The sequence below is a fragment of the Juglans regia genome, chromosome 11 (assembly GCF_001411555.2).
Source record: "Juglans regia cultivar Chandler chromosome 11, Walnut 2.0, whole genome shotgun sequence".
Taxonomy (NCBI): Eukaryota; Viridiplantae; Streptophyta; class Magnoliopsida; order Fagales; family Juglandaceae; genus Juglans; species Juglans regia.
The window spans coordinates 22,357,526-22,370,011 of record NC_049911.1 but is presented as its reverse complement, the minus strand read 5'-3'; the positions used below and the strand labels follow the sequence as shown (position 1 = coordinate 22,370,011).

Genomic DNA, 12,486 nt, shown 5'->3' with positions numbered 1-12,486 from the left:
CACTAGTAGTGAGCTAATCATAGTTAAAATTTAGCTAATTTACTTAAAATATATCTACATCAAACTAGCTAAATCTACAATAATTTTGTCAAATATAGCCAACCCAAATTGCTAGCAAAATTATTATTCGGCCATAAAATAATCTATTGGAAGAATATGATTGTTATAAAAAAAAAATGAACATTAAAAAATTAATATATATTTTTTTAATAACAAATAAATATTCTAATTACCATTTGAATTAAAATAAATAAAAATGTTAAATCTAATATTTTAATATAAAAGTGATAGACGTAGAGTTTGTTATTTTGTATCGTTAAAAAATGACTAATTAAATTTTAAAAAATAAATTTTATAGTCAAAATTAAATTTAAAAAGTTTACTTAAAACTTTGATAATGTACTATTGATCTAATAAATAAAATAATTTATTAATTTTTAGAATTCTTCTGCTCAATAACTCTATACCACATATTTATTAAAAAAAATTAAGAAAAATAAAAACAAGGTTACAAGTGTACAGCGTGTAATGGTACAAATAGATTTTTTAAAATTTTTATTCTTCTCTCACCTCGTCGCCGTCACCTTCACAATCCATCTTAAAATTTTTATTCTTGTCTCACAGCGTGTAATGTTTGGATTCGTAAATCATCTTAGCTCATCTTAACTCATTTTAATTTATCTTATTATTATTTATTACTATTCAACAACTTTAACTCACAAATCTCACTACTATTCACAACTCATCTCATTATTATTTACAATCCATCTCAACTCATCTCAAGTCATCTTCGAATCCAAACATTTCGGAGGCCCACCGCCCAAGTTCAGTCCCGTTTCATTACCCACTTCCGTCGTCCACGCAACTATCAAGCAGAAACATAACCCCCTTTCTCTCTCTCTCTCTCTCTCTCTCTCAAATCTATACATTAGCGGTAGCACCTTTCAGTGACGGTATTCAAGGTTATGTTCGTTCAATATCTTTTCGATACCAATACCACTAAATACTAATTGCTGTGTGTTAAATCCAAGATTTTGGGTTTTAGTTTTGAGGGGCTTTTCTTTTTCCTGTTTTTTGGGATTTTAAGATCATGATATCTTTTACCCGAAATAGACCTACATGTATCTAAACCATTTTTGCTGAATTACCTGTATCTTACTGGCCCAAGTGATAAGTTCTTCCGTTCTCCCTTACTCTCATTCTAAAAAACCAATTTGATGAAACGTTTTGAATGTCTCAAAGGTTTTCATTTCTTGCTATATATAATGCAAAAGCGGTTTAGCCATTAATGCTTTCTTGTTGTCAAGACCCCACCTGCTCTCTCTCTAACCCACTTTTAAACCACCCCCTTTTGGACCATTCTACAACACGCCTGTGAATCTTTAATCTTTTATTCAACGACATGGCAAAGAGCACAGCTTCACAGGACCCAGAAAACACAATGACCCACTTTGATTTCTTCAAGAAATTTAGGCGCTTGAGCCCTCTTGAGCCTTCTCTAAGTATTATCGCCTTCTTCCTGGCCACCCTCTTCTTCGTTAGCTGTTTTTTTAACTTGGATTACTTCAGTATTGGTCGTGGATTCACCTGGAAAGGTTCATCATCATCAGCCAATGTGCATATACGCCGTGAATTTCTTGATGAAGGTGGTGATGGGTGCGATGTTTTTGATGGAAACTGGGTGTGGGATGAGAGCTATCCACTCTATCAGTCACAGAACTGCTCTTTCTTGGATAATGGTTTTAGGTGCAATGAGAATGGTAGGCCTGATAGTTTCTATACCAAGTGGCGTTGGCAGCCCAAAGATTGCAACTTGCCCAGGTTTCTTCATCTCTCTCTCTCTCTCTCTCTCAAGTTTCTTTTTTGGTTTATGAGAAAAGTTAGATAAATTAATAATTAAATAAAACTCGAATGTCGCGTTTAGTTTGCTTTCCAAAGATTGAGATTTTGCCTCAGATAAACTACGTAGATTATTAGACTCATTGTGAACGGCAGGTGTCTGAAGTTTCTTCGGAACTGAATGGAGATTTCACGATGTTTGTTTTTGCACTTTCTATTTTTCCCTGTTTTAAACTTTAACTTTTCAGTAATATTAGCTCGTAATGTAAATTTTGAGTTTGTAATTTGGTATATACGCATAGTTTATGACCAAAGTAGCTTCGTCTCAGATTCTGTTTTCCCGGCTGTACTTAAGAAAATGTAATTTTTTTTATTACTCTTTGGACCTTAATTCAGTTTATTGCTTTTTATGATATGACGTAATTATTATTGGTTGTTGGGGTGGTTTTGATTTGCATACAGCTTGTTCCGTGTTTTTTCTTCTGTAGCTTAGCTCTGCCCGTGAATCTTTGTCTTATCCATTGCAATTAAGGTTTCCTCTCTCGAGCCATCAACTTGTTTCACCACCCGTTTTGACGTTTTCTATTTTAAGAGGCTGAGTATGAGTATATTCCTATTTTAAAGGTAATTAATAGTTTTCTTCTTCTATTTGTTAGTACTACAACAAAGCCTTAGTGATCTTTTAACGAGTAATTATAGGCAATTCCAAAATCTGAATACGTGGTAGTATTGTCCTACGACAGGACGCTATATTATGATTAAAATCTGGTGATTCTGTTGGCAGTTTTAATGATAGGACATCCCGAGTGAACGGGTGGGAATACTATCTCATCGGTACTTCAAGACTGTCTAATAATTAGTCTTCTTTAAAAACATTTTCCAAATTTCAATAATCATGCTCAATTGTCTGTGTACTTAGAATTTTGTTATATCTGATTTTATTGAAGAAGAAAATCTTATCTGGAGTTTTCTTCTGCCTCTTGTGAACAGATTTGATGCGGGAATGATGTTGGAAAAGCTGCGGAATAGGCGGATTGTTTTTGTTGGCGACTCAATAGGAAGAAACCACTGGGAGTCCCTCCTCTGTCTGCTTTCCTCTGTTATTCATAACAAGACTTCTATCCATGAGGTGAATGGGAGCCCAATTACAAAGCATACGGGCTTCTTGGTTTTCAAGTTTGATGACTTTAATTGCACAGTTGAATACTACAGATCTCCATTTCTAGTAGTCCAGGGCCGGCCTCCGGCTGGAGCTCCAGAAGAAGTGAAGGTAACTCTGAAAGTGGATCAAATCGACTGGGTTTCTAACAAGTGGAGAGATGCAGATGTGCTGGTCTTCAATTCTGGGCACTGGTGGAGTTATGACAAGACCATAAAAGTGTAACTATATTCTATCCGATAAACTTTTCCTAAGAGCTGATTTGTTTACATTCATTTCATAGCTATTTTCATCTCGTACAAAAAAACACAGTGATGCGGATATTGGGCAGTGATCTTATGAAATTAATTTCACCAGAAGACATGGAATCTTCAAGATAAATAAATTTCACATAATTTAGCAATTTGGTTAATTATCAAGGTTACTTTAGGAAGAGAAAATCATGTGAAAATTTTCTTTTTTGGCTGATAGCTTGGAATGTAGGTTGTGAAAAAGAGTCAATGTAAGTAAATTTGCTCATTGAGGATATGTATCAGCTCTATGTTTATTTGAAAACTAGTCACACACCCACGTTATGTGAGGGAAAAAGTCCCTAAATTATCATAGGAAAAGAAAAAGAAAAAAGTCATATTTTGTGGTATCTATGATTAGAGTGGAACCTTTAGGGTCTTTTTGGAAGTCGAAATCAAAAGGTCTTATGAAAATTGAAAATCGAAGGGTTTTTTATGCAACAAATGGCTGTTTGAATAGTTGGTAGAGTGTAAGAGATGGGTGAGTGGATGACCATAATGGATAAAGTGGAAATGTTGGAGTTGTAATTTAGAGAAGAATAAAATAGAAAAAAAAAAAAAAAAAAGGTAATTAGGAAAATATTGAGGTGGCTTGCTGAGAACAAAGGAAATGCTTCAGAAATTATATGGGGAATAGATTCTATGAGAAATCTTATGATTCTCATAATTCATAATTCAGTGAACCTCAAGAAAACCAAAAGCACTGCATTAAGCTAAGTACAATGCAATTCTATACCAGCGTTGAGTGTAATCTTGCTATATTTTAAAAAAACAGAGGAAAAAAGAGATAAATCATAGAATTTGGAAGTTCATAACCTGGAGCACTTTGATGCTCACATTGCACAACATTTATTTCTCTGCTGGTATGTATAGTTCGTATCTTTTATTTTTAGTAGCAATCTGCATAATATGCAATAACAATATGATTGGATGGTGAAGAGTAAGGGGAGTAGAGAGATGATTGTTATAATCACCTACTGGAATAATTCTATTTGAAGGCCTTTACACCATATACCATCTACGTGGCAATTGATATTATTTGATTTGAAAGATAAATTTTAAAATTTGAATCTTACAAGTCAAATTATGCCATGTGGATGGTGTGTGGTGTAAAGACCTTCAAATAGCACTACTCTAGAAGAATAATAGATTAACCTGGTTTATAGAAAATAAACAAATTTGCATATAACATATAGTTTGTCTGTAGGATTAAATTTGAAATCATATATGAAGGCATACATTGGAACTAAGCAAAAGCGTGTTCATGAGATGTAATGCTGTTAGACCTCATATCAAACATCAATGGGGGATGGCTAAGATTTCTTTTTAGAATAAGAATTCTTTTGATGCAAAACCATCACTTCAGGTGGAGGAAAACCGCAATAAAACAGCATACACCTTTGACCAGGACAAGGTGTTAAGTATGACTAAATTCTATCTATAGACTTTCTATACACAAGTAACCTCATTTGAGCCGAAGGACCGGTAAACCCAACTTGTCTATTCTCAACATGCCAATTAAAACTTGTGGTAAATCAGAACTCCTCAAGAATTCATCAATGCAGTCACTTACCCCTTGTTTTGCCTAGAAATCCGCCGCTTGATTGATCTCTTGAAAAATATGTTTCATGAAAATAACTCTTCCTCCATTAGCCCAATTCTTGATCAGTTCCCAGTGTTCCCAAACTGACCTAAATACCTACCCCTTCTTCTTCCACCACGTCAAGATTAGCATGGAGTCAGTCTCCACTTCAACTCGATTGATTTGGAGACTTTCACATAGCTTTTGTCTGTCCAATAGAGCCCGGTCTTCGGCCATATTATCGGTTCCTTCACCATAGGACTTGGAAAAGCCTGCAACAAAATCACCTGCTGCACTTCGAATAACCCCACCCCCACCACACTGCCCTGTTTTGCCCAAGCAACTACCATCAATATTTAATTTCACAAAGCTTGGATTCGGTTTGGCCCACCTTAGAATAATTGCTCTTGGGCCTATAGTAGGAGCTATTGTGATTCCGAGCTGTTGGAGAACATGCTCATCAGTTTTTTTTTTCTGTACTTTGGATTGTAAATGGTTCCCGTTCTCTCAGGCAAAAGTCTTTGATCTTGTGGCACACTGTTTCCACGATCTCCAATTTATTTTCCATATGTGACTTACATCTTCTAAGCCATAATACCCAGCTGATAGTAGATGGAAGAAGGCCAATCAAACAGTTGAGTTGGGACACACTCAATGCTTTGTCGAACCACCACAGTCCCAACTCATGCCAACTTCTCATCACCCAACAATTTAGACCCAGCAAATTAGCATAATAACTCCAAACAGCTGATGCTACTTCCCCTGCAAACAAAATGTGGTCTAAGGACTCGCAGGCAGCCCTTGAGCAGCAATTACATTTTGAGGCCAAGGATACATTCAGACTTTGAATGCGACTATCAGTTGGGAGGGCCTTGTACAGACCTTTCCACATAAATATAGAAATTTTGCTGTGACCCAGTTTATGCCATACCCATCTTGTCCAACTTACTCGTTGCCCCTCTTGTCTACACACTTGCCAAGCTGTTTTTGTTGAGAAGTGTTCATTTGAAGATGTCTTCCATATCGGTTTATCTAATCCCACTGACCGAAAGACTTGCCTGGAGCTAATTTGGGCCATCAACTCTACCCCAACCAGCTTTTTCAGCATGTCCAAATTCCATCCATTTTCTGTCAAAGGTTTCGGCTACCTGTAGATTAGAACAAAAAAAGGCTTCCACCTGCTCCTCCAATGGTCTACAGCTCAACCAATTATTGTACCAAAATGACACATTTCCTTCTTTGAGAGTCCATCCAGTGTGTTTGTTTGCTTCCGGAATAAGGCCTGGGATTGATTTCCAGAGATCAGAGTCACGGCAGGTTGGGAGGATGAAAGAAGGATACTGCTGTTGTGAGTATTCTGCCTAAAAAAATCAGACCACAGGGATTTCTCATGTAGAGATTTCCAGGTCAATTTCATGTGCAAAGCTTTTTTCAGCTCCAGTAAATCCCTCACGCCAAGTCCACCTTCATCCACAGGTTTGCAAATTCTATCCCAAGCCACCCATTTCCTTTTGCTTTTCACATCCTTACTCCCCCAGAAGAAATTAGCCATGAGCTTGGAAATATGACTCATGACAATACCAGGCACATTTAGAACTGAAAGTAAATGAATAGGCAAACTGGTCAGCACATGTTTGATGAGTGCTAACCTTCCAGTGTTGGACAAAAGAGCAGCCTTCCACCCAGCCAATTTCTTCTCTATCTTCATAACAAGTGGATCAAAGAGGCGAGCAGTAAACCTACCTGTGTGAATTGGAGCTCCCAGATAAATACAGGAAATTTGACCTCTTGGAACCCCAGTACTCGAGTCCCAATTGATTTCCTAGCAGCAGAAGCATATGCTGGAAGGTATATGGCAGATCTGACTTAATTGACTTTCTGGCCCGACATCTCTTCATAAGTTTTAAGTGCACAAGCTTTTAGGGAACTCTTAGATCCATTTAAAAAGATAACCAAGTCATCCGCATAGATGAGATGTGAAATCGACTGGCAGCCCCTTTGAATTTTAAATGCCCAACTTTACCCTCACCATGAGCTCAATTAATCAAGTGACTCAGCACTTCCTCCGCAATGATAAAAAGATATGGTGAAAGGGGATCCCCTTGCCTGACTCCACGGGAAGACTTGAAAAAACCTCGATAGGTGTCATTCATCATGATGGAGAAGGAAGAAGAGATGATGCAGTGAAGCACAAGCCGCCTCCATTCCTCTGAAAAGCCAAATGCAGCCAGCACTTCTAAAAGAAAGTTCCACTCCAGCCTATCATAGGCTTTGGCCATGTCCACCTTAATCATAATATTGCACCCTCTGTCTCTAGAGTTTATGCTACACCACCTCTTGAGCTAGAAAGATGTTCTCATGAATACGTCCCTTCAGAAAAGCTCCTTGGTCCTTGGAAATGATTCTTGGTAGGAGGGGGGAGAGACGATTTACCATAACTTTAGAGAAAATCTCATAAGCCACTGAACAAAGACTTATTGGTAAGTCTTAAAAAATTCCTTGGGTGTTCTTCTTTGGAATAGTCACAATAAACGATTAAGTGTAGCATTGTGCCAGGGGAACTCCTTTGAAAAATTCTGTGGCAACCTCCAATAAATCCATACCAATTATATCCCAGCATTCCACAAAAAAACTCGAACCATACCCATCCTGGCTGGGGCAGCTGTCCAATGGAATGCCATCTAGTGCCTCTCTAAGTTCTTCCAAGGATGGGGGCCTGCAAAGACTTCGACGGCTATCCTCTTCCAAAACAACAGGTTTCAAGAGTGAACCCAAATCCCTGGGTGGTTGAGTACCAGACGAGGTCAAGGCCTCTTGAAAATATTCAACAACAGCATCATGAATAGTTGAGTCAAGTATCTCCCCACTCTCTAGGATCATCCTGTTAATCATGGACTTGGATCTTCATTGCTGAATAATTGAGTGAAAGAACTTGGAATTGGAGCCCCCTTCAACCATTTAACTCTGGATTTTTGCTTCAATAAAATTTCCTCTTGAAATGGGCACTGATCCAGTTCAGACTTCTTGGTTATCAGTTGTCTCTCTTCTTCAGCTGAGTAATTTGTCGTCAATACAACTTCAAGTGCCAGAATTTCATCTTCCAATCTTGTAATCTTGTTTCCACTCTCCCAAACACCTCTTTGTTCCTGGTTAAGCTATTGTAATTTTGAAAACAAAACCATGCAAACATATGGACAAAAAAGAAAAAAAATAAAAAATAGAGTTTATGTTGCATCATATAAACCCGATGAAAGTAAAAACTAAGTTAATGCAGAAGGTCATTTGTTTGCAGAAATTTATTCATGTTTCTGTTGTGAAGGCATCATTGCTTCCAGATATAATAGTCAATATGATGTGTGAACTTTGTATTTGTCAGGGGTTGTTACTTCCAAGAAGGTGAGGAGGTGAAGATGAACATGAGTCTTCAAAGTGCATACCGGCGATCGCTTGAAACTGTAATTGATTGGATTGGTAGTCATGTGAACATGAGCAAGACTTATGTTCTCTTCCGAACCCCATCTGCTGTGCATTTCAGGTTTTCCTTTTCACCCTTTTGTTAATGGGAGTCTCAATTGATTTATTGTTTTTATTATCTTTCTCAATCTCCTATAAATTTAGCTTGACTTTTGAAGTTTGGAGGTCTTTCATGGTTCACATTTCCTGGTTTGGTACTTTCATGCTTGGCCTATATCTAAACAAACTAAGGTCAAATATCTCCATAGGTAGCTTAATTCTAAAATATTTATACCAGAGGAATTATGCAGAACGCTAACTCGTGGCTCTGGAAAAGATACTTCGACAGTCCTTCTGCCATTTATCATGGTGTGGAAACCCAAATTCTTTTCTCTCAGTTATGTTGTCTCATTGCTGACAGAATAAAGATCAAGTGCCAATGGAAAATTTCAAAATTATCGGTAGTTCTTATTTTTGTTGGTTTCAGAAGAGTGAAAAACTTCTATTCACTTTTTTGTCTATGGATGTAACAGAGGTGGCAACTGGAATTCTGGTGGTGGTTGTCACTTGGAAACACTACCTGACCTAGGGTTATTGCCAGTTTCATCAGACATCCAGTTAGAAATTCTCATTAATCTGTTATCAGAGCACTCAAATGAGTCACAAGTGATGAAATTGGATTTATTGAATGTGACGAACATGACACGAAGAAGAAAAGATGGCCATGCTTCTGTTTACTATTTAGGCCCTGAGACTGGGCCAGCCTCTCTCCACCATCAAGACTGCAGCCATTGGTGCTTGCCTGGTGTCCCTGATTCATGGAACGTGCTTCTTTATGCACTTCTTCGCAAGCGAGAATTCTTTGGCCGATGAATCTTGACTAAACCTACTCAATCTATGTTATGATTGGTGGCTCACTGCTTTCTCAACAGTTGGTGAAATTGTCGTATATAAAACTGGGAGTTGTGTATAGCCCTTTTTGTGTTCAGGTAAATAGGACAGTTTGCCTTACCAGTTCAGAAATTTTGTTGCAAAACAAGGAAATGCAAGTTTGTCTTATTCTTGTTTCTGTACTTTTGTGAGTGGTATATGTCTGCTTGGACTGGTCTAGAGATGATAAGCACTAACTAGAATGGAATCATGCCTATGTTGTTAGGAGCTTAATCTGGAATGCTTGGTGGCACATATTTCATCCGAGATACAGGCGGTTGATCTATGAAGGGTGCTAAACTTTTAGGGTCAAATTGTGCTTAGTAAGGCTTCATGAGGCAAACTTTGATAGTTGTGAGAAAAGATGTACGCACATTGGCTTTTGTTATTGGCACATGATCTGATTCTTCAGAAAGAATAGAAACAGAAAATGATGTAATGTCCTTGATGTTTGCACAAAATTTTGGATAAATATTTTATAAAGATGTTGCAATTTTGTTGCTAATCCATTCATACTGGAGAATTCAATGCTTTTTCTACTCTCCATGACTTTCTTGGAAAAAATGACGGGAAAGAAAATGAGACCGTTTGTGAACTCTTATGATGATCCAAAGCATGCATATTGCTTTTCCTTGGTTAATGCTACTGGAGGAAGCAGCTCCTGAGTTCTTATGCACTTCTTTTCTTGTTGGCATGCTTATTTTATTTTATTTTTTATTGTGAAGGTGGTATGGTGCAGATTTAAGCCTTTCAGCTGTGTTCTTATGCTTCTCTATTAATTGCACAGTTGCACTATCATTGATTGAAAATTAGAATACGGTTTCTGATAATCATCTTGGTGAAGAACATAGAATAAGCATCAAACACGTTCTTGCCATTCTAAGACTACGCAATATGATCATGAAATACCTTTTTAACTTACATCAATTGTAACCCCTAGGGGTTGGCTCAAGTGTTAAAGTCCTTGAGCTTGGGGGTATACTCCCCCTAGGTCTAAGGTTCGAATTCCCTTGGGTTCAAACAATTTCAAGGGGCCATTGGACCGAGGGATTTTTTCATTGAATTACCTGATGTACACTTATGAAAAATTTCATGCCGAGGGTTTGTGCACCCCCGGAATTAGTCAGGACGTTCCGGACACTTAGTGCCAATAATAATTAAAAAAAAAAACTTACATCAATTGTAGTGTTTTCTGCTGTAGGGCATCAAATGGGGTTCTATTTCACTAAGCTATTGGTCCTTTTTTTCATATTATATTTTGCTTTATGTAGAAATTATGGCATACCGACATCCTTCATCTGAAACTTCATTAGTCTGTTTCAGTCTTTTATAAATCTTGGTTAGAGATAAGTATATATAGTTGATGCCTGTGAGGAGATGCTACTCTTATGTGTTCTCCATCCCCGCAATGCAGTTTCAAACTTTCATGTCTTTCTTATTTTATGTGTACTTGATCTATTATTGGAATTCTTGGTTCTCTACTAAATTACCTGAACTTGCTTGGGAAAGACATCATGGCATATTGTTCTTCTTGCTAATAGCAGTTCACTAATTTCCTCAGGTATGCATAGCATTTAGTTATGTAGCTTTTAACAAGTTTGGTTTGTGCAGGGTAAAAAAAAAAGATGTTGCAATTTTCTTGGTAGCCTGATAAAACTTTTTTTTTTTTAGTGGGGAAGGGGGATTTCGAACTCCAGACCTCCATTTTAAAGGTTGTGGGTTATGTCAATCAAGCCACAACCCTTTATTTGGCTGGTGGCCTGATAAAACTTGAAACCGAAGTTAAGAGATTATGGACCTCTTTAGCTCACTTATCATCCTTAAGTTAAGAGATTAATTGATGAGCATTACTTAGTGAATATCATTAGTGGGTGAGACAGAACTGATGACTTTGTAATTTAATTATAATAAAATATTAAATTTATACAATTATTTTAGAATTTATTTTAGAATTATTACTCAATACTTGTAAGAGAATAAGCCCCAAGACCATAGATTAATGCAGATTTCATATCCCATATAGAGAAACGCGTCAGGATTTTGTCTCAAACAAATTACAATGATTCAGACATTGAAATGTCTTCATCTCTGGGGTCATGGGACCAACTTTAAGCAACACGTGCATCTCACAGCAATTCTGTTTGGCAAGCAAAACATAGAGAGGGACAACCTGACCTTTCATGTCAAATATTCCAGAAATCATGCCGGCCAGCTAAGAAAATATCCATTTTTTTTGCGTGGGTCTACTCATATCGACAAGCCAACTACAAAAACCATTAGGAACAAATTGACAAAACTGGGGAAGAATCAATTAAATGGATTATCATCACCTTCTCCATCCCTTGTTTTAATGTTTCTCTTCATTTTCTTGGGAGTTTTGGAGAGATTTGCTAAAACTAATCTGTTTTTTTCTGTTCTTAAACAAGAAAGTTGAAGTTTTGTAACATTTATAACTATTTATAATAAAATTTGATTGTTTTTCTTTTGTTCCAACAAATATCATTTGCTCGAATGATGATCCAATACCTTAAGTAAAATGCTATTTATCATAATTTAAGTATAATCATTTCATCGTCTCTTCAAATGTCACATATAGGCTAGTTTGATTACACAAAATCAAACTATCTAATCTTATCTCATCTTATATAATTATTACAATTATCTCAAATTTTCACACAAAATATAATAAACAATTTAATTTTTTCAAATTTCAAAATAAAAATAATATTATAAATATATTTTATTCAACTTTTAACAAAACATCTCATTTCATTTTAACTGAACTCCGTAACTAAACGAGCGAATAGTTGGAAGATAAATAATTAATGAATAACATTAAAATTTTCTATTCATTTGTGATAATAAAAATAATGGTTAATAACATTTCTCATAACCTAAATTGGATCCTTTCCATCTCACTCTCTGTCCCTTTTTTTCCCAAACAATCATCATTTGAGTTTTCTCATATTTTTGGAGGAAAAATCAGATTTATGAATCATATGTACATTGAGATAAATAGGATAAAAAATTCGAAGTTTATAATATATATGATTTTTGAGTAAGGAAATACATATATGAGATTTATTTTAAAAAAGTCAAATTCAAATTAAGCTCATTTACCATAAATATATTATTGCCGATCCCTTTGTAGCATGCTAGCTAGAAGCAGTACTATGCGCTCCTTGTAAAAATAATTAACCCAAGATCGTCTTTGATTCTTATTTATTCCACTA

General features: G+C 36.3%; 1 protein-coding gene across 3 annotated transcripts; it reads left to right on the top strand.

The window, feature by feature from the left end:
* Positions 1-872: 872 nt before the first annotated feature.
* LOC109010905 (protein trichome birefringence-like 10) lies at positions 873-9,760 on the top strand. 3 transcript variants are annotated; one of them, XR_001999277.2, is made up of 5 exons: positions 889-1,821; positions 2,830-3,219; positions 8,247-8,405; positions 8,857-9,312; positions 9,480-9,760. XR_001999277.2 is itself a non-coding variant. In XM_018991866.2 (4 exons), exons 1-4 carry the CDS (start codon positions 1,403-1,405, stop codon positions 9,194-9,196), a joined length of 1,308 nt encoding a protein of 435 aa, XP_018847411.1. In that variant the 5' UTR covers positions 873-1,402; the 3' UTR covers positions 9,197-9,760. The 3 variants fall into 3 exon arrangements, 2 of the variants coding, with proteins under 2 accessions (XP_018847411.1, XP_035551606.1); XM_018991866.2 differs by having other exon boundaries at positions 873-1,821; positions 8,857-9,760; XM_035695713.1 differs by lacking the exon at positions 8,857-9,312 and having other exon boundaries at positions 881-1,821.
* The last annotated feature ends 2,726 nt before the right edge of the window (positions 9,761-12,486 follow it).

Bases quoted from the DNA above. Each gene is read 5' to 3' on its own strand.
- LOC109010905 (XM_018991866.2), top strand. From the start codon at position 1,403: ATGGCAAAGAGCACAGCTTCACAGGACCCAGAAAACACAATGACCCAC. The intron at 1,822-2,829 runs GTTTCTTCATCT...TCTTGTGAACAG, and splicing joins AAAGATTGCAACTTGCCCAG to ATTTGATGCGGGAATGATGT. The intron at 3,220-8,246 runs GTAACTATATTC...TGTATTTGTCAG, and splicing joins TATGACAAGACCATAAAAGT to GGGTTGTTACTTCCAAGAAG.